Below are 26952 nucleotides of genomic sequence, written 5' to 3'. Positions count from 1 at the left end.
GGGTTGATGTTCACTCTTGGACTGGAACTCAGTACCGTTCGCTTCAAATGCCGTTGCGTTACCCACTTATCTACTGAATTGTAATAGCCACTTGTTTGTAAAATGGAATGAAGTTTTAAATTTAATTGGTATTGTTTGTTTGAATCTTTTCATTGATGTTTACGACTGCAATTGATCAGTACTTTATTGGCATATGTGCATACTATGTGTATTACTTCGATATAGTCTTTAATTCACAATCATTATAAGCAAAGATGGATTTAAATAAGTAACATAAACATTATCAATATGTATAATGGTTGCTATCAAGATTTAAGCCATAGAATAACAAAATGATAACACTTGGTCTGTAGTGAACGAGAACATAAGTGAGGACAGTCGAATGCATTACAACTTAAAATTACAGAATATCTTAGTAAAATCTGAGAACTATACAGTAAATAGTTCATATGTAAAATGTCAATCAATTGTCTCAAACTTGACTATTCCTTTTGTAAATGTCAATCAATCGTCTTAGACTTCATTGTTCTTTCGTTTCCAAACCAATCATTCTATGCTCTTGTTCTCATTTCTTTGATCTTCTTCACCTACTGCCATCAGATATTTCACTTTCGATTGATGATATATACTACTTATATCTGTCTACATCAGTAGCACACTACATAATACTTGTTATGTCTTCGTAAGAATGAATAAAGTATTGAGGTATCCAGTTGGTCTGAGGTAAATTCTATTTACGAACGATTTAGGATATTTCAAATATGAATCAACCAATGAAAACTAGAATAGACCGGATATCCATTACATAAAAGCATTTCAACGTTAATAATTCATATGCTAACAGAAAAAAAGGGAATTTCCAAATGCTGAAGAGTTACATATTGTGACGAAATAATTGTCTAGTTCTATCTGGCTATCATTAATTATCTGATTATAATCAGTTTTTATATAAAAGTAATTTTGACCAACGTTCATCTTATGTATATCATACAATTCAGTTTCAGTAGCAACACATAATGGTTGATGAAACGTTTTCTTAAATGAACTGTTATTCATTTTTTTCGATAGATGCTATCAGTGATAGTAAATCTTCTTTGAAACTAAGAGTACAGTTTATATTGCAACGTTAAAGATGAATGAGATTTTATTTAGTATGCAACTCTTAGGCCTTTACTAAGTATTAGGAAGAACACAGTCCCAAATAGAACAGAACATTTCACTGCCTTCCGCTATTCAGCCCTGCTTGAAATTCTTGTGACTTAATTGGGATATTAAGCCAATCCTCGAAGAATGAATGTGTGCTGAAAGAGACTGATCAAAGACATTCCTTAGCATCAACAATTATAAGATTTAAACATCCCTTACAAATAAACATCAGTATCATTTTTTTTACTGTAGTTTATAAGCTAGACTAAAATTTTGATTAGTGTATGGCATGTGTTCATCTTGAGCGGATATTTCAATATTATCTTCATGTTAGATTTCTAACTAGTAGTGGATTCCCGAGTAAACATATTTCGAGGTATGAACTTTTCGCCTAGGTTTGCCTGAATCTAAATCCCGATGTTTTTACTAAGACTCATATCCACTACTTATTAATTCAAACATAAATGTCTTATCTATTAAGCTATTGAATTCACACATCCACTCATCTGTTCAACGGACATGATTATTGTTAGCAAGTGTTCATGTCTAAACTGAATGCAGATTAAACTCTATATGACTAATAGTCGTCTATTGGTAAACAAGTAGGACTGAATTAATTACAACACTAGGACCGTTTATTCAGATGACACAAATGTTGAATTTCGGTTCTTGTAATATACGGCAGTTATTTGTTCTTTTCAAACAAGACATAATTTAATTGCTTGTATTATAAATTCATTTATTTTAAAAATTAGGTATCTGAAACCAATGATATTGGATTATTAATTGGAGAAGTTACAGCACTGGATCCTGATCTTGGATTAAATGGTGAACTGAATTATTCTATTCACTGGCCTCCAGGTCAAGGACCGAATCCTTTTGAAGTTAATGAAAAAGGTGAACTGATAACTCGTATGCCACTGGATAGAGAAAATCAACCCGAAGGTTATCATTTTATTGTGAGTGATTCATGACAATTATAACAAGTTATATAGTAATATTCAAAATTAATTAAATTTCTGGATAATTTTGTATATCTAGAATGAAGTTGATTTGATCTTTGATTTGAATCATCTGTTAATATACACTCCTGATCAAAGTAGAAACAACATATAAATGAGGCAACAGTGAGAGTTGCGTTTTCAGACGCTGAATAAACTTGTATATGCCACTTATGTGCATCTACAGGTAGACAAATTGTTATAACTTGTGGCCTTGTATCCTATTATATATAACGTAATTATATCACCAATTAGAAAACAGTGATTTATCAACCGAACCGATGACGCATAAAATCCGTACGAGCAGTCTTGATTCCTTACCGGTCCTGCTTCCTGCCTAGCCCTGCCTGTTAATTCCAGAATACCAATATCAGCCTTTGCGATATGAATCATTTATTTCAAACATACTGGGTTTATATACAAACCAAACACACCACATCGTACCATAGAATAAGAAACAACATTCGCACAAGATTTAGCCAAAAGTGGTTGAGAATGTGGGAGATAGTAATTGATACACTGGGTATAACTCAAGAATGGTAAATCATATAATAATAATTTATAAGTCAAAATAAAGCTTATGATAAGAGGAACACGAATATGAATAGTTTGGTTACTTTACAAATGCACAATAAAAATATATGTGTAGTAATAGACCAGAAATAGATTCCAACAGTTACCATTCATTATTTTCATCGGGATATAACACAAATCGACCTCGAGGTAGGCATTTAACGTATAGCCTTATACATAAAACTTTGCCTGGATTAACACCTAATTTATCGTGCAACTTTCAAGCGATCTGTAACCTACTTGGGATGTCAAAGAAATTGTAAACTAGCCAGTGTTAGATTTCAGTGAATAGTATTTCGTGAATTATTGTGATGTTTTGTTTTCCAAGCTGAATGATATTACTGAGTTTTCATTATCATTCTGGAATACATCACCGATCCATACTCGATGTAGAACTATTCAGAAATGAATTTAAAATTCTGGATTAATGGAATTTTAAGAATCCCAAAAAATTGCCGGATCCACAGCATTCGGATAAGTTAGTTTATCAAAAGACAAGTTAACAAGATAGTGGAAAGGCACAGAAGAGTATATGTCGATAACAAAACTTAGTGAGACAGACAATCATAGATGCAGTCATTAAAACAAGTGTTTTTTTAATATCTGTCTACGCAAAGTACTTCTGATCCATTGGTCAGACACTATCAGTAACAACCTATTGTGGGAGAGAACAAACCAGATCCCAACGGAGGAAGAAATCAGGAAGAAGCGATGGAAGTGGATAGGACACGCATTGAGCAAAGCACCCAACTGCATCACAAGGCAAATTCTCACATGGAATCCTGAAAGCCAAAAGAGGAGGGGAAGACCAAAGAACACACTACGCCGATAAATAGAGACAGATATGAGAAGAATGAACAACAATTGTGTAGAAATAGAAAGGAAGGCCCAGGATAGAGTGTGTTAAAGAATGCTAGTCGGCGGCCTATGCTCCATTGGGAGTAACAGGCGTAAGTAAGTAAGTAAGTAAGTAAGTAAGTAAGTAACTTAACAACAGTAGACTAAATACACACCAACTACTTACATGAAGTCAGCTCTAATGAAATACTCCCAGATAAAAAGAAAAACTTTAATATTGAACTAATTAATTCAGGAAATCGTGTTTTATTTTTTTATTCCACTTACAATTTTCAAATTAAATTTCCGCATAAACATAAACATTCAACAATCAATTGTTCATTCATTACTAGAAAATAAAAGAGGGTACCATTACAAACTGAACGTTATGAAGAGAGAAAAAAACACAAAATCAAACTGAAATGATAAAAAAATCAATTCAAATAAGACATTTTCGATTAAAATCAATAAAAATCTTCTTTATTGATAATAAAAATTGGGGGGGGGGTATTTTTGTTATTCGACCAAAAATGATGTATTAATGAAGTTATATTCATTGAGCTCATTCATCTAAGTTACAAATCTTCTCCACTATCTCAATGATGTCCATATATGTGTATATATATAGAGTTATATTATGATTGTTATTATGTATACTTGTTGGTCAATACAAAAAGAAACATTCCATTTCATTTGATTTTGATTTTGATCTACTTTTTCAATGTGTTCAATGGATTGTTGTTGTTGTTGTTTTATTATCTACTTACTTATTTGTTGAATTCATTCATTCATTCATTCAAATGACTATTTTATCATTAATGTTTTTTATTAGTTTAAATCCGTTCTCTGAATGATCAAGATAGTTAAAAGAATAATTAGATGAAAACAAGAATCGTAAACTAGGAAATGATGATTAGCTTTGATTCGATTTTTTGTTTAAATTAATGTATGGAGAAAAAAATAGTGAATACATAGATGGTCTTGAGATGGTGGAGAAGATTAGTAGCTCAGGTGGATGACTTTGATGGAGTTTTGTTCTCTGAGCTGGATGGTTTGGTCAGAGAACAAAACTCCATCAAAAAACATAGATGGTCGTTCAGTGTTTCCAGGTTTTTCATGATGGTTTAGCTTCAACTGACTCATGATTTCAACTATTAGAATATATAAATGTTCAAATGATGTTTTCACTATGTTATAGCTTTAGTTTTATTCTATAGTTGAATTCATAAGTCACTTAAAGCTAGACTACCATGAAAAACCTGTAAGCACTAGACGACAGTTTCATTCTAGTATGGGACCTCTCAACAGTGAGCATCCACGATCCCGTTCATTGGATTTAAACCCAGGACCTATCGGTCTCGTACATGAACGATTAACCTCTAGACCACTGAAACGGCGTTCAATGGTGTTAACGTCTAACTTCAACTAATCTACGAGTTTTATTGAAAGAAAAGTCAACTTATTAGATAAATTTCATGTGGTAGGTTTTTGAACAATGAGAAAGAAATGAAGTTACTACTTGTCTTGTTAATTCTAGACTAGTTAATGACTGTTTTTATCATTATGTGCTGATATCATCTGAAAAGTTGAACAATGTTTGGTTATATTGTGTTTTGTTGACTGTTTAGTTTAATTTCAAAGCTTTCATTATTCTTCTTCACAAAAGTTCCATCAACCATTAGTACAGATAGAAACGAACGTTTTTACTATTTTACAAATTCTAATTCAACTGATTTTTAATGATTTTACCTATAAACAGTTGTCTTTGAAGTTTTGTCAAGTTCACCTGTCTTTGTATGACTATTGACTGTCTTTTTTTGCTGATCTTTGATCATGTTATCGGTTAGCCTTCATCCCATAAATTGGTAAATAGTCTATGCGTCTATTAATTGCAGACTCCGTGACATTACTTGGATTTCCTCGATTAATTAATTTCCAAAAATTTCCTGTCAAACTCCCGGTCATAGTTTCCTCCATCGTAGAGTACTGCCTGATTCTTCTGTTATAGCTTAGAAATGATCAGTTGTGAGCAACCTACGATCTCACTTGAGACTGTACTCAGATCTTCAAAGACATTTCGAAAAAAAGTGTATGATTGAAGAGATTTTGAGCGCAATCCTAGGAATGTGAACAGTTTCACTTCGTAGTTGCCCAAACCATGGAAGAATGTTTTTTCTTAACATTCTTGTAGAGGAAACTAGATTAGTAGCGGTCTTGTTGACCTAGGAGTGTGTTTAAAGAGTCTAAGGGAAATTTACCTTCAGTCAGAAACACACAACCTTAATCCCATAGTCCTCGATGTGCTAGCTCTGCGTTTTAAAGATGTTACTACCGACGACCTAAATCTCTTGGGTAACTTGAGGTATGCCGGTCTTGTAAAACCTCAAGCTTCCTCAGTAGGAAGGTAGTATCAATGAAGATGATGGTTATCTCAGAGGAACTTTTCAATACTTTCACACTTCTGTAAAGCCAGTGGTACAACTTAGTTGTCAGAATTTAAGTTGTTGCTTGATCCCAACGTTCTCAAACCGACCTTTCTGATATGATAGGAACAAAAAGAACAATACAGCCAATGTAGCTCAGGTAGTTCATTACCACAGGTAAGCCGAGACACCATATCAAGGTAGAGGCTACAATTAGGGCACGAAATAGTGTTAGGATGATCTAGTAAAAGACTCAGGTCGATTTAATTTAGCTTATGGATATTGCAGCTGTAAAAGCATCAATTATCATGATATGCGATGCTAAAAGTTCCATGGATGATGAAAACGGGATACTAGTTTATAGAGTATTGAAATGTTCATCTAAATTATATAATGGGGTGCATGTTTTTAATCTTTTTTTTCAGCTTGTACGGTTTCTACTTATGGGTATTTTCTTAGCCAAATTGACGACAGAATACTAGGTCTCATAAAATGTGTTTGTTTGTATACAGAAATCAATTAAGATTAGGAATGACATTTTTATGACGCAAAATATGAGTCTGAAACACATCGATAATGAATAGATTTACGTAGCATGATATCCCTTCATGATAGGAACACCAAAGTAAAACTATAACTGATTATATTTTCTATCTGTAAAACAAAACTGTTGTGTCTTTAGGTCTGGCTAGTTATCACGTGGTTTGTTCGCCAATCGAAATATGACCTATTCAATCTTAGCACTGTGCCAAACCAATGACGTCCGACCGGTATGATCAGCCTAGCATCTTTATTGGTCCTTCTGCCTCCTAGACCTGCCAGTTGAGTGCAGAACGCCAATACCGACTTCCACTATGCGAATCATTTATTTCAAACTTACCTGGTTTATATATCAGTCAAACAGACCTCATCACACCATAAAATAGGAAACAACATTTATGCAAGATCAAGCCAAAAAAGTGGCTATGAGTATGGGAGACTGTAATTAATAAACTGAAGATAATTTAGGAACAGTAAATCATATAATAATGATCTATAGGTCAAAATGACGCTTATAGTAAGAGGAATATAGATATACATAATCTAGTTACTGAATAGTTATACAATAGCTATATATGTATATATTTATACATAATATTAGTCCATTAATAGATCTCGGAAGTTACTCGTAATTCAATCTTCACTAGGAAATAACAAAAACATTTTGTAATTGATTTCAGTAGTTGGCCAATATAATCTTGTGTACTATATACTAATTGTTATTGGGTAACACAACTGCGTAGCTTTTTATTTAATCTGATTAAAAGACTTATACAAAAAGTAATCTTGAAATAGGTTATTCATCAACAAGAAACCTTAATCACGTAAGGTTTTATGACAATGTCAAAGACCAACCTGAAATATTATTATTATTATTAGTAATACTAGTAGTAGTGTAGTGAACGAGGACAAGTGGAAACAATCAAACATACTTGATAACAAACTTACAGAACATCTTAGTAAAATCTGAGAACCATACAGTGAATACTTCATTTGCAAAATATCAGTCAATTGTCTCAATCTTGACTGTTTCCTTTTCAAATATCAATCAGTCGTCTTAGACTTCATGGTTCTTGCATTTTCACACCAATCACTTTTTGTTCCCGTTCTTTCCTTTACGACTTTCTGCTGCCAGACATTCTAATCCTGACTATCATTATATACTACTCATGTCGATATAAGCAGCACACACCACAATAGTGTTAGTATCGTTATTATTATTATTTCCGTATGTTTTATCATGTTATAAGTGAAAATCTATAAACCTTGACTGTCATCATAGTTATTTTGTTCATTAATGATCAATTAAACTAAGCATTTTGTTATTCGTACTTTGAGGTGATGTTAACAATTTATTGTCATTAATTGTTTTCGATCGAAACACTCAATACTTTACTTGTACTATGTAACATTCATTTTATTCATTATACTTAATGGATGAGGGTAATTTTTTTTCTTCTCTTTTAAAAGTATTTAGAATTCTTTACCATTTAAGGATGTCTTGTTTTTTAATCCTACCGGTTGTGATCAATGCTAGATTAGTGAATTAAAACAAACAAACAAACAAGCAAACATGATATATCAATCTGATCTATTTAGATTGAGATATGTATAGGATTTTAGAAAGGAAATATCCCCATGTACTTTATCGAATTCTCTTTTGTACTACTTAAATGTTTGTGATTGTACATTAACTGTAGGAATTGAAATTGAGACATAGAATGATTGTTTATGTTCTTTTGTTGTTGTTGTTGTTTAAGTGTATTTTTGCTGCGTTAAACATTTTGTGTTGATGGTTACTAAAACATTAGACAACATGATTTAATTTAAACAATTATTTGTATTGTAACTAGATGAATAGATCAACGTTTTACTATTGCGAATGCCTACTTATGAAGAGTCCCATACTAGGACGAAACAACCATTTAAGGCTTCCGGGTTTTCAATGGTAGTCTAGCTTCAATTGACTCATAAATTCATCTACTAAATTTTTACCAACTGTTTAATGAAAATCAAAAATGGAAACCACTGGATATTAGCTATTTAGTTTGAATGTTAAATACTTACAGGGAGGATTGAAAGGTTTAATCTCTCATAGGATTGTGTATACTCACTTCGGATGATTTTATGCTAGAATGAAGCAATTATTTAGTGTTTACTGGTTTTTAATGTTTATTGAGTTACAGTCAATATTGAGTTACAACCCAGAGCCTCCAGGTCTTATTGAGAAGACTTAGTGTTTATACCGATGAGCTGAAATCTAGTAGTGTACATGTCTAACCACAATCGATTCGCTAAGTTGCACGATGAACCGTTTTTGTAATGGGTAGTTGTTACATAACCGATGTGACTGAACTTCACTGGTCACAGCTTCTTCTAGCGCCATCTCTCAAAGTTACTCAATAGTCTTATGCTAGAAGGAAACGGCTGTCTATTGCTTCCTTGTTTTTAGTAATCAGTTCATGATGCTAACGATGAGAATTCTATAATATCTACAAACCCCTATGTAAGTTTCAAATAAACTGTTTTAATCCTAAACCTGTCCTAGTAACTTTTAATGCATATTCAGTGTCAGAGATACTGTGGAGATTTGTAATTTTTTCTTTATTTCCTAGATTTTCAATGGTTTGGGATTATTCACTGGTATATTTTTAGTTTCTGTATAAAACTCGTTGACAAGTGAAAATCTATGTCATCACACTAATCAAAACATGTAATATATGAAATACATGTCATAACGATTTGTAGTTCATCTTCGAATTTCTATTACTCTGTTGAAATTTATACACCTAATATCACATAAATCTACACAAAGAAAAACAGTTCGTCATTAATAAATTGACATTTAGTAGTCATCTGATTGTTTATTCTCTGAAACATCTGAAATATCAAAGAAACACTTCAAAAATAAGCAGTAATAATACGTATAGTCCTAATTCATTTGTATACTTGATTTCAGTTTATTCAAATACCTCTATAGAAGCATAAAAGCCTTGGGTTCGATATATAATGGCGTCATGGAAGAATACAGCCATGCACTTTCATACTGGTTTTCAATGATGGTTTAGCCTGAGTCATTTCATAACCATTAACTATGAACTAAGCAATCTCAACAAAAGTTCGTTGCTAATAATAATCAAGGATACATGTTTCATCCTATATAGAACTCACCAACTGAGTATGCTTACACCCTAATGTTGATGAAATCCATGTCTAATTTTAACACAACTCACCTAATTTTCAGCCACTTCCACTCCAGTAACTCCACATTATCATCATCATCATCATCAATAATAATAGTGTTATTTGAAAGTATTAGTTTAGGGGTTGTGGAGATTGTTAAGTTTTGACTGAGGTCATGAACCTATCATGGGACTCCCCAGCAGCGCGCATCCACGATCCTGCTCGCGGGATTCGAACCCAGGGCCTCCAGTCTCTCTTGCGGACGCTTATCCTACTGGACCACTGAGCCGGCATCAAATGGTGTTAATGTATAACCTCAACCAATCCACGAAGTTGCGCAACCGCCTTCCATTGTACTGAGGTAGACATCTGTTTCCACCCGACATGGATTAGCTCCACTGATCATGTCTTCTCACCAGAACTCCGAGAATTTTTTCACGAAGCTAATCACTAGTGAGCAAATGGTAATTATCAGTATATACCAATAAGAGACTGATTTATTGCAGTCCTAAATAACAATGGGAAGATACACGTAAAAAACACCAAGAATTCAGTCATGTGTTTTGAAATCTACCGGCTGTTTTCAAACACGTTAGCCAAAAAATATTTGGAATAAAATTGTTTGATTTAACATAATATAATCCAAGCAATGAGAGTAAACTTTAAAAAGTATATTTAACTGTATGTAATACATGATGACTGAAGATTTCAGATTGTGTCATTAGAATTATTTCCACAGATTTCATTTCCGATCTTAATACTGGATATTAGAATACTATTCAACTGGATCATTAAATGAAATCCAAAAACTTGAAATTCGGTCAGTTCATTTCATATGTTGAATACCATCATGTACATTATAATATGCTTACTTATTAGCATACACTATGAATGAGTTTTATCTAGGATGAAACCTCCATAAAATTTTCTGAGATGGTGGAGAACATTTGTAGCTCAGATGGATGATTTTGGTTTACAGGATAAGCTGTGGAGAAATTCGAATACTTCACTTCTACCTAAAGTTTGTACTGATGATGTTGTTCAAAATAACAATGAAAGCTCCACGACTAAACTATCCAGCTCAAAGAAAAAAATTCCTCTTGACTGATTAACAGTTTATTATGTAATCAGTGAATGATTAACTTTTTCTTTCAAATTTCTTCATTTAATCTATAGGTAAATGCATATGATAATGGTGAACCACGATTATCTGGATCAACACATGTAGAAATTGCTTTAATTGATATTAATGATTGTCATCCAATATTTACACAAGTCAATTATCATTTTTCATTAGATGAAGAATTAGAAATGAATTATACAATAGAATCATATGTAATTGGTCAAGTGAAAGCAACTGATTGTGATATTGGTTTGAATGCTCAATTAATCTATTCACTTGATACTACTATAGATTATAAAATGGATCATCCATTTCAAGTTGGTAAAACTTATATTATTCCATTTTATTTCATTTGAATAACACTAATTAACTCATTAATTCCTTGGTTATCTATTACGTTCTCAATGTTCAAGTAGAATGTTTTATCTAATACTATCAAGGTATTTTTTCCCTTTTCATTTCATATGAAACGTCTACCGTTGTCAGCTATCATGTTCTATGAATATGTTAGTGTACAGCACAACAACATACAGGATAAAATGAAATCTCTGATGACGATTATATTTTGATAACTAGCAATCATAAACTTAATAAAATGGAACATATCAGGAAATACTGTGTATAAAACATCATTTTAATTTTGAAAACATGATGGATGACCTCAGCTGTCATGTGAAACGATAGAATACTTTATGATAGTATATATTGTTGACACGTAATAGAATATAAAATCACTTCAAATTTACCTTTCGTAATACTTGATGATTGAAAACGATTATGGACAGATATGAACGTGTTTCACGGGAATACATGAAAATAGAATGTAAATATACATATAAAGCATTTATCATATTGTATACACATTACAAACAGTTGGTTCAGTGTGAATAATTTATTTTGTGACTAGATCATTATCAGTGTAATACAATCTTGTATAATATACCTATCTGTTAAATTGTTAACCTGAAAATTAGTTGTCATGTATGTTAGAATAGTTTTCGAGGCGTTAAGAATTCGTGACTACTGGAGTTTAGCCTTTTTCAAGATGAAACAGATATAAAAAATAAGATAGGTTAACTGTTCCTGTATATAGCTTGATGGTCTTGACCGTCTAATTTCAACGGAGTGTTCTAAATGTAACGTGCTTACCTTGAGAATTTAGGAATCTACGTTTGATCCCTTATATGTTTGTGGGTACACTCACTGATAGGAAAAAATGACAATTAAGTATTCTCTAATTTTCATTGTTTATCCGATATTATCCTAATATAAAGACGCGCTGGTTTTGGGGATAAAACTAAGTTTTGGAATCGCGGATGTCAATTCTAGATCTATGTTTAATTTACTACATGTTACAGAATAAAAGATGTAATCAACTTTCATTGTCCTTTGTCAAATTATTCTTGAAGAGGCTATTGAATGCAGTGAAGGAGAAAACTTTATCTTTCGCTTTTTTTAAAAACTAATCCTGAGATGTTAGGTGATCGTAAGTGGTCAACACGACATCTTGAACCTAGTTCTTGTTGTATTTAATATTTATCAACAACGTGTACCCATAAACCTGAGGACACAAATAATCTCTATGGGATTCGAACCTGTGTCACTGTGTGAACTTATCACTAACCTATTCTGGCTGAGACCGAACTCCTATAAAATAGAGATATTTAAAATTGACAAGTCATAGACAGATTTCTAATCACTTAGATTTATTTGACATTGATTAACTGGAATAAGAAGTTTAAAGAAAATTTCCATTGCTCTATTGAAATTCATAAAAGGGATTAATTGCTTTAAAAAGGATTTTTATATCACATAATTTATAAAATGGATGTGTGTAAGTGTGCGTGCTGGTTCAAAGACACGTTAAAAATTAATGTAATTAAAACTGGCAAACAACATATTATTCAGCTAATGAAGTTTATTAGTAGTATATTCATTCGTAGAGATATTCATCCCCCCTCTCTCTCTCAGAGTAGGTTGATATTTGCGTATAAACTCTAGTTAACATACATTTTGATCATAATTTTCTTTGGGAAAACGGTTCTTGTCTAAAATATTTATGAAGTAGATATATCATGAATACAAGTGACGAAAGGATATAGTAAATTTTTTATTATAATTTATTAAGGAAGAAACTGTAGAAACTTGAAAGTTGTTCTATGTAGGAATTCGTAGAAATTAGTTGTGGTATGGGTTACTTATATCTACACAAGTAGTACATAACGGTGTTCAGGCATAGAATGTATTTCAGTTGAAGGTCGATGAGGAAAGAACAGGAACGGAACACAATCGGTATGAAAACGCATGAACAATGAAATTTGAGACAATGGATTGATATTTGCAATAGGAACAGTCAAGTTTGATATGATGGATTGATATTTTGCAAATTAACGATTTACTATATGATTCTCAGATTTTATCGAGATGCTTTGTAATTTTGTGTCAAATACATTCGATTGTCTTCACTGGTGTTCTGTTCACTGTTTTTCTTAAAAAAAAAAGCAAATCAATTTTCTAGTCCATTTGGGATTATTTTCGGTTCACAACTGCAAAGTCAATCTTCCCGACGAATTAGATCTTTGAAACATGTAACACATTTTGTAGATTATTGATATCCAACATCTTAAGTTAAGTAAAATGACCTAGAACTGCTAGAACTGGAAAATTCATAAATCGAAACGAAAGTTGTAGTATAAGATATTTCTAAAAACTATCATATCTATACTGAAAATATCAGGATTATAAAGGTTTTTCCAATCGTCAATAAAGGTGAATAACTGATATGTTTCATATAATGGTAAATCTTTTTATCGTCAATACTAAAGAAAGTCTGACTATTCATTTAACTTGGACAGTTGGTACAAACAGCTTTATTTAATTCTATTCATTTTTTACATGTTTGATAAATATACACAGGAATATACTTACATTATAAATGTCACACTTCAAACACTCACCGGCATACGTGCAAGTGCACACAGTAATGTCTCACACAGAATCACCTTGATCAAACTTATATAACATCAACATAATTGGACCTGTTTTGATTGAACTAAATATTCTGCCTCGTTCCTTGATACTATTTAAACTTTTATTATTATAATTCAGTTATTTATTTATTTCTTCATTCTGTATAAGTGGCTCGTATTAAGTCACAAAACATCAGAAAATCTAATATCTACTCATTGGGATATATCAATATTATAATGTTAACCACTTTACTTCTACTTTTACTTACTTACGCCTGTTAACCCCAATGGAGTATAGGCCGCCGACCACCATTCTCCAACCAACACTGTCCTGGGCCTTCCTTTCTAGTTCTATCCAATTATTGTTCATTCTTCTCGTGTCTGTCTCCGTTTCTCGGCGTAATGTGTTATTTGGTCTTCCGCTTCTCCATCAACCTTGAAGATTCCATGTGAGGGCTTGTATTGCGACGCAGCTGTGTGCTTTCCTCAATGTGTGTCCTGTTTACTTCCACGTGGGGCCCCTCTGGGGGATACTGCCGTTCCCAAGCCCGGATAAAGGAGGAGGGTTAGGCAAGGGGTTGGCGACCCCATCCCGCAGAAAACTGATTCGCTAAAAAAGCTAGCCAGAAAAAATAATTCAAGCCATTTAAACTTTGCCCTGAGAGTTAGAAGGTCTTCAGTGAGAAGAGTTATGACGCCTCATGGTGAAAGCTGAGTTCCTTCGGAAGTCGCGAGGCTGACAACCAGAGCAACCATTAATTTAGGTACATGGAATGTTAACCACTTATCGATTGCTTAATAATCAAGTCTATCCTTGAAGGTGACTTATAAAACAGTCGAATTACTAGTAAGCCTATTGGTGACTAATTTTAAGGAATGTAAATTACAACATGACACTAATCATGATTATGTTTAGATTGTACTGATTATTGAATTCTATCACACCTTGAGATTTAGAGCTTTTTGTGGATTCCCCATAATTATCAAATATTAAATAAAATCCATTATGATGTCGAGCTACTTGGTCATCAGTGTTTTATAATGGTTGCGAACAACTTATATTCAGGTAAAATGTTGCTCTTTATATATTTCTTAATAATGAGAAATTATACTGCCATCAAATGATTTAAGCTGATTGGTCCAATAGCAGAACACATTGGCCAATAAGATACTTTTGACTAAGCAACAGTATTCACCAAACACAATTGATTGATCACTGAGTAGTGATCACTGTCATGTATGTCAGGTCCTTCTTAGTGCAGATCGAATCCTATCGACTAAGTTGCAATGTGGCTATTAGTCTAGGTGACTCGACATTGATCAATCAATTGCAAATACATCTCAGTTCTACAGCGATTCGGTCGTGGCCCAGATAGCTCAGTGATAACGTCTCTGACTGTGAAACTGTGTGACACGGGATCTAATCCATCAGGGAGCACTAGTTCGCTCGAGATTACAGGTACACCTTGCTGACGAGTATCAAGTAGCACGAAACCCGGGTCCAGGGTTTCCTGTTGACTACCTCCAACCACCATCTTGTATTCACCAAACTCTGGAGTAAAAACATTTCTACCTAACCCATATGTGACTGGAAATGTTGACTTATAGTTCCACTGCTCTCTATAAAGTTCAGAATCTATTAGCTAAAAGATAAATACTAAAGTAGTTTAATCGTTATGTTTTTTTCATCTTCTCATTATTGTTTGTTGAATTTATCTTGTTAAGGATGGATTTTTCAAGTAAACAAAAAAACTTTTCTACATTTTAATACATTTAGGTAACAAAAGATGGTTATGTAAAAACAACAAAAAGTATTGATCGTGAAACACATCCAGCCTTTTTACTTCAAGTTCTAGCTACTGACAATCCACAAACACCGGAAAAGCAACTTACAGCTACAGCACAAGTTCATATAACCATCTTAGATATTAATGATAATGAACCAATATTTCAAAGACCACCGTTTGATAATGGGACTAATGAGGTAAGAATAATTGTTTTTAGATAAACACATAGTTTTGTGAGCTGATTAGCCAAAATTTACAGAAGACTTTAAAGAATATTTTTGATAAGATCATATGGTTAAAGTTTAGGATGTGTTCAAGAAATAAGCTGTTGTTTTTCACATATTCACTTCTGAGTAACCAGGCAGGGTAAAGTTTGAAGAACTACCTAGAAGTAGCATGCCTTATATAGCTGATATAACCTACTATACAAAGTCAGGTAAACTAGTGCATTGACCTTCAGGTGACCCAAGTAACAGTCCATCTTCAACACATAGTCAGAATCGCCGATTGATTTGGAAATAATATCCCGAGCTCAGGTGTATAGGTATTTCTTTTAGAAATATTGGCAGTCACCTGTTAAGATCGCTGGTACCATTTACTTTTTAATTTTAACCTTGCTGAACAGTCTTCGTCTTTATTGTAGAAGGTCTATCATCTTGGTGTTTTCGATCGATGAATCTAAGAAAATAGCCATTTGAAACAAAACTGACTGATTTACTTTTTTAGAAATAATTGTCAATTTCACCTTTAGTATAAATTTATCCTGATCTCTTCAGTTAAAAATGGATTACATTTCTCTTCCTGATCAATAATGATCAATTTTGACAATTAATAAACTGTCTATTTCAATTTATTTTCATATTTATACATGAAATGAGTCAATTAGATATTTCAAAATAGTTTAAAGGTTGAACGGAATAGTTAAAGTGTCCACAGTAACAGGTTTATAACAAGATAAATAGGTAACATCCATTTGGAAACTAAATTTTATTTGATTAATGAATGTTAAACTCAATGAATTTTATTGAGTAGGATTAAAAGACAATAGTTTATGAATCCGATTTTAGTATTAAAATGTCTTTATTTCAATGGTTGAGATCATGAGTCAATTGAAGTTAGACCACTGTGGAAAATCTGGAAGCACCGGATGGCCGCCTCGCGGGACTCGGACCCAAGATATATCGGTCTCGCGCGTGAGCGCTTAATCTCTAGGCCACTGAGCTGGCCGGCATCCGACAGTGTTAATGTCTAGCTTCAACCAATCCACGAGTTTGAGTGACATATTCATCATTATCTTCAGTGAGTTACTATCTCACAACAGACTCGGTTGAACTCTACAGGTCTATAATAGGTCCTGGGTTCGAGTCTCGCGAGGCGGGATCGTAGATGAGCACTGTTGAGGAGTTCTACACTGGGACGAAACGTCCGTCCAGTGCTTGCAGGTTTTCCACGGTTGTTTAGCTTCAATTAACTCATGATCCCAACTATTGAAATTACCATAATATTCACAGAAAACCCTTCTGTTATTAAAATATCCTTTTAAAAAGAGAATTCAATTTATTTATTAATTAGGTGGAAATATCATATAATGATGTCCCAGGTCATTTAATAGAAAAAGTTGAAGCAATCGATAAAGATATTGGTGCAAATGGAAAAATTACCTTTTCATTCAATCATAAACAATCTATCAATTCAATGTTTATGATAAGAGAAAATACTGGAGAAATATTTTTACAAAAAGAATTATCCATTAAAGATATAGTAAGTTAGCTGGAATTTGGTTCCACCCCCCCTGAACTGTAAATATTCATGATGTGTATTAAGTATATTGTAATTAAACACTTTTAGTTATTACATTATTTATTTAGCTGGTAAGTAATACATATTGAAGTGTAATTTTCACTAAAGATATTATTTAAAGGTGTAGCTCATATTGTCCTTGTGTACTTCCTTCAACATTCCGGATCGCTTTTTATTATACATGTCTATGATAGATAGATAAGTAGTATTATGACAGACTCATTTGGTATTGTTTGCTTGTATCTTCTCATTGTTGTTTAGGACTGAAATTGATCAGTCACTTGTTGACATATGTGCATTCTGTGAGGACTGCCTCGATCTTGCCTTAATTCACAAGCTTTTTAAGCATAGATATATATAGTGCCTAGTGGTGGAATCTAGGACGCGTATCCTGTATTTTATGGCAGTATCGAGGCACATAAGAGACTGATCAATTGCAGTATTAAATAACAATGAGAAGATACAAGTAAGCAACACGAAGTGAATATAACTTCACCCCATTGCACAAGCTGGTGGCTATCAGGACTCAGTAAGTAAGTAAATAATGCGATGGCGTTTGAAGTAAACGGTACTGGGTTCGAGTCCCCAAGTGAACGTCAAATCTGGGGTGCAGGTAAATCCAGCTGATGAGCCCCATGTAGGATAAAACGCACGTTCTCGATTCCAGTGCTAGCCAAAATCCATCTTTGCTTATTATGGCAAATACTTATTTATACAACTTTTATATTAACTTGAAAGTTTGGTATCATTTATCCAAGTCACGTCTTGAGCAGTTTAATTTTAACATTTCCAATTTTATCTTCAGTAATAAAAAACTATATTTAACTGTTCAATACTAAAACATGGGCTGGAATCATTAACTGAACAGGACAAAGAATACTAATGTAAAAGTTAATTTAGTGTTTTTTGTCATACATATTTATGATGAAAAGCTTCTAGGTTATATTCATTTTTTGAAGGACTGTTAAAATATAACTATTCTGTAGGGGTATTTATGTTCTATCATACAAAACTATTGTAATCATAAGAGCAGACATTTCACATCTACGAAGAAATTAAAAAAACTAATATAGAATGTAATAAGTCAGAATAATACTCTGTTGAGTTCAGAGTTCACAAGTGTTTCGTTATATGGCATAAGTCGATTGACAAGTAACCTTTTGGTGGCCCTATATCTCACTCCAGTTAGATCATTTGCTAATTGTTACCGAAATATAAATGCTGCCAACCCTCGTATGTTTTTATCGACTTAATTTGCTTTAAAGAATAACGGAATAAAATAAGCCAAATACGAGAATGAATTTTCGATATGTATTTTTCATACATTCGTTGATCTAGACAGGCAATCAGAGAAACAAAACGAAGTGAAAAGAAACGAGGCGGTTAATATAGTTGGGAAAGCGACGCGCAGTGGCAAAGGCGAGTGAACCAACTCGATTCAACCAAGCGCAACTCGACATTTATAGTCAGACCATAAATAAGTTACAGACACGTAAAAAATAAGGCAAGCAATTAACTCACATACGATCATATAAAAACCGTCAGGGTTAATAAGCGAATAAGTAAAAAGATCAAAATGCGAACGAATAAATTTATTTATCCAGAAGCCAGAATAACCTAGTTGGACTTAACATAGTACCAACCACTACAACCTTATCTTACCTAGTAGGTACTTATCATGAAGGTATTTCTGTAATTTTGAGCAAACTAATACTTTCTGTGAGATCACGACTTACGTCATCCTATATTACATTCAAAGAATCTTCCATTAAGACTTACCATCTATAGAATCTCTCAGCCGATTGATCAATGTTGTATATTTTTAGTGCTTATTATTAGTTTTATTGATCATATCCTACTGCAGTCAAAATTCAACATCTCGTGCAAGGTATTAAGTCGTTGAAGGCTGTTGAAAGGAAGTATCACACATAGATTTTATGCTAGTCGGGAAGTTATGTCTGGAATCTTTAGAGAAATGGTGTTCATTGTTATTCAAACATATATTAGTCATTAGTAATTGTTACTGAATTTGAATGGGCTAATCGATATTCTTCTCAATATCAGTTATCTGAAACAGAATCATACTTCCAACTGAGCCCTCCAGAAAATGTTGATTTTATTACTTTGAGAAGAGAAAATGTAGTCTACAACAACTGTCATCGGATTTATTCGACATTTTCCAATATAAGTATCTCAGTAATAAATTAGTTGTTGTATTTTCAGGTTGTTTGTATTTAATGTGGCTAAATGAAATTTACATAATGGGAGTATATTTGTAAAGTGTAAAGTACTTTTTGTGAGTAGTTTGAAATCAGAGAAGATTTTCTGACAGCATTTCAGATGTTTCTTACACTACATTCTAATGGCTACCATCTGGTAATGTTACATTCTCTGAAGTAAGTGTTTCAATTATTACGCTTTCATCAAGTTCATTGAAATAACATCATTAGCGCCTGCATATAATAGAACATATCATTTTATACTGTTACATAGTATACTTATTCTGTAGTTAGTCGATGAATTTCTCATTTGTACCATAGCTAATGAAATATTTTAAAAGTCAAGTCAAGACTTTGATAAGGATCAACGATATATCTGACGTGTTTTGAATTATACAGATAATTGTTAGTGTAATGAAATCATCTCAAAACTGGATGATTTGATCATAAAACATTTATGCCACCATAAATATGTGTGTTAATAATGTTGTCTAAAACACTTACACTTTTTAAACAAAGATAAATAATGGCTAGCAGTGAAATCCATGATGCGTGTTTCGTCCTATTTGAGACTCGTCAACTGAATATACCTCTATCCTAGAGTTGATATTCAATCTTAAATAACAATAGAAAGATAAAGGGAACTATGTGTATGAAATTTATCAAAAAACGCCTCCCTGAACAATTATTTAGGTCACTGAACCACTTCGTGACACTACGCTGTAGAATATCAAGAGAAGTGACAAAAGTCAAGTTTTATGGAGAATGTCTCACGTCAGGCTGTTTCCCGCGCCTGTTTGTAAGATCTTTGCGTTCTTGTAAACTTCCACCATCGTTCAAAAACTTAAGACGAATCACCAAATCTCATAAATCTCAACTTCAAAGGTGATGATGTTGCAAGCACAGTCAACAGGAGACTGAATACTGCGCTAGCCAGAACTTATCCGGCGGCTAAACTTCTAATTCTGTATAAAACAACATGTGCAATAACTCAATCAAAAGTTGATAAGCATCCTTTTCATGTTACCGCCAACTGTATTTATAAATTTGCGTGTACCTGCCAAAGCAGCTACATTGGTCGAACAGAAATGAGGGCATATCTCAGATTTTTTGAACATGTTCCAAAAAACTTCAGAACAAGAGAAAGAACAACTCTAAATAATGCAATCACCATACATCTCCTTGATACAGGACATCAGGTCGATACCGTGCAATCATTCAAAGTGATTAGTAAGCAGCCAAACTCCAGTCTTCTGAAGTTTGCTGAAGCAGTTGCTATCAGATGCCAAAAACTTGATTTATGTGTTCAAAAAAGTAGATGGTTCTGAATCTTTCCCTGCCTTGGTGACTAATATTCTTTCGCTGTGACGAGAACCAACGAAATAAAAAAAAGAATTCATGCTATTCAGCTAAAATATTTGTTCTTGCTCTTTTCAATAGAAGGATATAAGTAAAGATACAAGATATTCTCAAATATCTTTTGACATTGTATAATGTACTTTTTAAGATGGTAGTGAAGATTTATAGCTCAGGTAGACGATTTTGATTTCATTCCATCAATGTGCCTTTTTACGTGAATAATTCATTTTACATTTTGTTTTTAATTCTTATTATTAGGGAACTATACCACTGATTATATTGGCTACAGATATGGGATTAATACCTAAAACAACAACAACAACAATTTATATAAAAATTTCTGATAAACCAACCAATATATTCCGTTTGAGTACAATAAATCAATATGATTCATCTAATGAACAATTATCTACAACATTCTTAACATATTTTAACATGGATACAAATAAATTTATCATTATTTGTATTATATTAATTACTTTTATTATATGTACAGTATTAATCTCTGTTATATTTACTATATCACGTAATAATAATAATAATTGTAATGTATTTAATCATAAACCCACAGTTACAACTAAACCAATCACTGCATATAATGAGAATACACATAGTTATCATACTAATTTAGTAGAAAAATCTCCACCAGATATAATTAATGTTACATTGCCTAGTAAATCAATCAATTATCCCTTTGATTGTATAGATGTTGTGAATACATTTGAACAAAATAATAATAATAATTATTTACCAACATTTTATGAACAAACAACATCTATGACACTACCATATACATTTCATGAAACAGATTTAAGATTTTATGATCAATTAATGCCAGTTAATGAAGAATTATTAAATGGGTAAGTGTATAATATTTAACATAAATATTTATTTGATGAAGGTAATTCAGTTTGTAGTGTTGGTTGCTATGTTAAGCTCATACATCTCATATAGGTCAGTTGTGAGGTAGTAACTCACTGATGACAATGGTGGATGTGTGGCTCAATTTCGTGGATTAATTGAAGTTACACATTAACACCGTTGGATGTCGGCCGGCTCAGTGGTCTGGTTGATTAAGCGCCTAGTACGAGACTGATAGGTCCCGAGTTCGAATCTCGCGAAATAGGGTTGTGGATGCGCGCTGCTGAGGAGTTCCACAATAGGATAAAACGGTCGTCCAGCGATTCCAAGTTTTCCATGATGGTCTAGCTTCAATTGACTCATGATCTCAACTGTTGAAATCATACAGGGCAATTTATTTATTCTTCCTAAACCACAATTTGACCTTGCTAATTATTCACTTATTAACCTTGACTGTTTTCATGTAAGTGTATGTGATCATTTCCTATCTTACTCATCACATGTCGGTAACTTATTTTTGTTCGGTTATAAATATCGATTAACGCTTGGTTAAATTGAATTGGCTCATATGCTTTCTCCACTGCGCGTTGTTTCGCTTCGTCCTCTCTTCTTTACTTCTTTCTTTACGTCTCCCTGATTGCTTGTTCCGAACAACGATCGTACAAAATATACTCATTCGAACTCCATTCTCGTACTTGACTTTTTTAATTCTGTTATACACTAATGCGAGTTAAGTCAATGATTATAAACGAGGAATGGCGATATGTGTATTTCTATAGTAATTAACATACGATCCTATTGGAGTCAGATCTCGGGTCATAAAAAGTTGTTTTAATTGAACACACTAACCTTAGGTCGTTTAGTTCAGTACCCAGTGCCTTATATTTCAAAATTCAATTATAGCTGTTAACATCCAACTTCATTAGTAATAAACATCTTATCATTGACATGATTATACTACACTAGTTGAACTATCGATTTAAAATTTCGGGAACCTATTTTGAGATATTGGTCGACAACATTTACTAACGTCAAAAATCATTGAAAATCAGAGCAACATTTTGACCGTATAAACCAATGACTTCGCGTCAAAAGATTAAATCGGATGAATTTGTCCTAAATTACAAATAATAAGCTAAAGAATTGATTCCTTAAACACACGTATTTGTTGATGATTGCGCAAACCTTTCAATCATTTTGGTAGTAAACTCGAATCATAGCCCATCTTTTCCAGTGTGAATGATCTGATTTGCAGTCACACAACAAATTTTCATTTCGTATTTAACTATATAGAGGACTAAAGTCATGTATTCATGATAAACGTAATTTCCATAGTCTACTTATATCGATAAGCATCTATAATCTTAAATGTTTAAGTTTTTAATTTAAACTTATCAATTTCAATGGTTAAGATCATGAGTCAGTTGAAAATAGACCACCATGGAAGACCTGGAAGCACCAGACGGCAGTTTCGTCCTATTGTGGGACTTCTCAGAATTGCGCATCTACGACCTTCATGGTGATCTAGCTTCAACTGACTCATGATCTTAACCATTGAAATTACTATAATATCCACAAAACCCTTTCTGATAATAAACTTATCACTTAAAATTGTGACTTTTTATGTTGTGATTGTATCAAAGTTATGTGTAACTTATCAAATTTAAAAACATGCCGAACATAATTATCAAATGAGTATTTTCTTTTTGTATGTCTTCACTCAGACGCCTCCCGCCACATTATTTTACTTATATATGTTATTCTAATTTACAATATGCGAATTTCCATTATTTGTTTATATGACTGATACAAAAGGTAATACATTTCGAATGTCTCCTAGTTGAAATTTGACGCCATTTTTATTACATGTGTTGTTGAAGTAATAAAACAAATGTAAAACAACATTTGATAATGGTTATTTGTATAGTTTTATATTATTTTGTTTAAGTAAGTAGTACTAAACTAGCCATAGTCCTGTTGCGATCAACTAAAGAATCGCTGGAAGTTATCAAATGTTAAGCTCCTTAGTTGCGTCATAATGTTTCCATATCTAGAACAACGTACACAGATGATTATTTTAAACTCTATCCATCAGAAATTATTCAGACAGTGAATTAACGACTAAGGTGTACTGAAAAAAAACAACACCCACATAATATTTTTATCAAGATAAATGGTAGAAAGTTGTTCATCTCTCATCGTCTTCATAACTTTTACTGAGATGCCTAATTTACTTGAACAGAACTGTGTTCTTCAGTAAGTTACCTTTATAACCATACATCAACATTTCAAGTTATATTGAAGGAATTTATATATTTGTGTGTATTAGTTAGATGGATTGTGTAAAATTATTTAGCTGACATTAGCTTATGATGCATATGACTTTCGTTTACTTATAGGTAAAATCATTCTTCCTTGATATTCTTCAAACATAAGTGAGTAAGAATTCTTTAATGAAAATGTGTTATATAATTGTGAATCACGGCCTCAGCATACACAAGGGGAAACCCAAGGTCCTCAAATTCAAAGCGGAGAGCAGCAATCCAATCACTCTTGATGGCGAAACTCTGGAAGATGTAGAATCCTTCATATACCTGGGAAGCATCATCAATGAACAAGGAGGATCAGATGCAGACGCAAAGGCGAGGATTGGCAAAGCAAGGACAGCATTCCTACAATTGAAGAACATATGGAACTCAAAACAACTTTCAACCAATATTAAAGTCACAATCTTTAATATGAACGTCAAGGCAGTTCTACTGTATGGAGCTGAAACTTGGAGAACTACAACAACCATCATCAAGAAGGTACGCAAGATACTCAACATCTATTGGCCGGATACTGTCAGTAACAGCCTTCTGTGGGAGAGAACAAACCAGCTTCCAGCTGAAGAAGAAATTAGGAAAAGACGATGGAAGTGGATAGGACATACGTTACGCAAACCATCAAACTGCATCACGAGGCAAGCTCTAACTTGGAATCCTGAAGGGAAGCAGAAAAGAGGAAGGTCAAAGAACACATTACGTCAGGAAATAGAATCAGATATGAAAAGAAAAAATTACAACTGGGAGGAGATGGAAAGAATTGCCCAGGACAGGGTTGGATGGAGAATGCTGGTGAGCGGCCTATGCTCCTTCACGAGGAGTAACAGGCGTAGGTAAGTAAGTAGATAAGTAAATGTGAATCACGCGTAAGATAAACTTTACAAACTTTATGAAACTAATGAACTGGCATTGAATATTATGATGGTTAAAAAAAAACGAATTAAAGCGAAAATAACACTGAATAATCAAATATTGAAAGATGCAAGACTCGAACCCAGAACTTTAGGTATCACATATGAACACTTAACCTGAGCCGGCATCTAACAGTGTTAATGTTTAACTTTAATCGATCCATTCCACTTACGAGATCATGGATGTATATTGCTGAAAAGTTCCATACTAGAATAAAACCACCATGCAATACTTTTAGGTTTTCAATAATGTTATAGCTTGAATCTTTATACATTCTCATTCAGATATTGACAAGATATTCATTGTTTGTTTTGTTCGTTCTTTTCTTTTTCTTTCTTGGAAATAAAACTTTAGCTTTCAACCAAGAGAAAATAATATACAAGTTCAAACTTCACTTAATCATTTCATTGGAAATGAACAAACTGAACCATTAATTCATAATCATATAAAATCATTGAATGAACCATCATATACTACTAATAAATTGATTACTAATTATTATCCAACTTATAAATTGAATGATACATTATCAAATTATAAAAGTACTAATCCAATAGAACATTCTAGATATTCTGATACAATAAGTAATTTACCTATTTCTTTTATAAATAATAATGATTCTATTCATAATATGAATAATAATAATTTCCCTTCAATTCTTCATTCCACAGATGATTCATTACAATATCCTTTCACATCCAATCAATTCACTTATGGTAATTTTTAAAATGACCTCACTTCATTGTAAACAAATTTAATATAGTTTTGTTTGTTTGATTAAAACAAAACATAATAATTTTGCTTCTTTCAAACAAACTGGCAAACATTTCAAATCATAACAACATATACAATTTCTCTTATTGAACACATTGAAACTGTTACTTAAACTGGTTACACATAACCTGTTGTGTTATTTGTAATTCATTAAACAAAATAAGGACAAAAAATTGGACTGAGATACAATGACCTATTACATAATTGCATTATGTATAATGCTTAGTTATATCTATATAAAGGTTACGCAATCTTTGTATAATGGATTATTCTTTATGTCAAATTTTATTTACATTTAAAAGAATAAAGTAAACTTTGAAAAGTTATTTTGACCGTATTTTTTTTAACATTCTGGTTGATTATTATCAGAAAGGGTTTTGTGGAGATTTTAGTAATTTCACTGTTTGAAATCATGAGTCAATTTCAGCCGTTGAGGAGTCCCATACTAGGACGAAACGGCCGTCCAATGCTTCTAAGTTTTCTAGCTTCAATCGACTCATGATTTCAATCAGCGAAATTTCTAAAAACTCCACAAAACTCTTTCTGATAGTAGTCATCTGCTCACTAGTGACTGGCTTCAAGAGGCATATCCTGGAGTTCTAGTGAGAAGCCGTTACCAGTGGAGTTCAACCAGGTCTGTTGTGAGATAGTAACTTACTGAAGACAATGGTGTACCGTGGCGCAACTTCGTGGATTGGTTGAAGTTAGACATTAACACCGTTGGATGTCAGCCGGCTCAGTGGTCTAGTTGGTTAAGCGCCTGGCGCGAGACTGATACATTCTGGGTTCGGATCTCGCGGGGTGCGAGATCGTGGATACGCACTGCTAAGGAGTCCCACAATAGGACGAAACGGCCGTCCAGTGCTTCCAGGTTTTCCATGGTGGTCTAGCTTCAATTGACTCATGATTTCATACAGTGAAATTTTGATTGATTGATTATTGATGAAAACAAATTTGTTTGTTTGTTTTTAGTCTGTCAGACAGTGAAAAATTTGACTTATTTGATAACAGTTCACTTATGATGAGATGATAATGAAGATTTGTTATTGTAAATGGAAGATATCGGTAGAGATGAGTTCTTTCAATTAGATGTAAGCAAGTAAGTAAGTGTATGCATACAC

The 26952-nt window shown here is 32.9% G+C and overlaps 1 protein-coding gene across 1 annotated transcript in view; it reads left to right on the top strand.

Annotated features, from left to right (window-relative positions):
• Nucleotides 1-26089, top strand: part of PCDH11X (Protocadherin-11 X-linked) — a 61603-nt gene extending 35514 nt beyond the window's left edge. Inside the window, exons 2-7 of the mRNA XM_051215180.1 lie at nt 1902-2105; nt 10880-11143; nt 15573-15779; nt 17155-17343; nt 21219-21820; nt 25412-26089. Coding sequence (XP_051068372.1) covers nt 1902-2105; nt 10880-11143; nt 15573-15779; nt 17155-17343; nt 21219-21820; nt 25412-25784 — 1839 coding nt within the window. The 3' untranslated portion in view covers nt 25785-26089. The remainder of the gene's footprint in view (nt 1-1901; nt 2106-10879; nt 11144-15572; nt 15780-17154; nt 17344-21218; nt 21821-25411) is intronic.
• Nucleotides 26090-26952: the final 863 nt, after the last annotated feature.

Source organism: Schistosoma haematobium, chromosome 2, assembly GCF_000699445.3.
Source record: "Schistosoma haematobium chromosome 2, whole genome shotgun sequence".
Classification (NCBI taxonomy): Eukaryota; Metazoa; Platyhelminthes; class Trematoda; order Strigeidida; family Schistosomatidae; genus Schistosoma; species Schistosoma haematobium.
The sequence above is the reverse complement of the archived record's forward strand: the minus strand, read 5'-3'. Positions and strand labels throughout refer to the sequence as shown.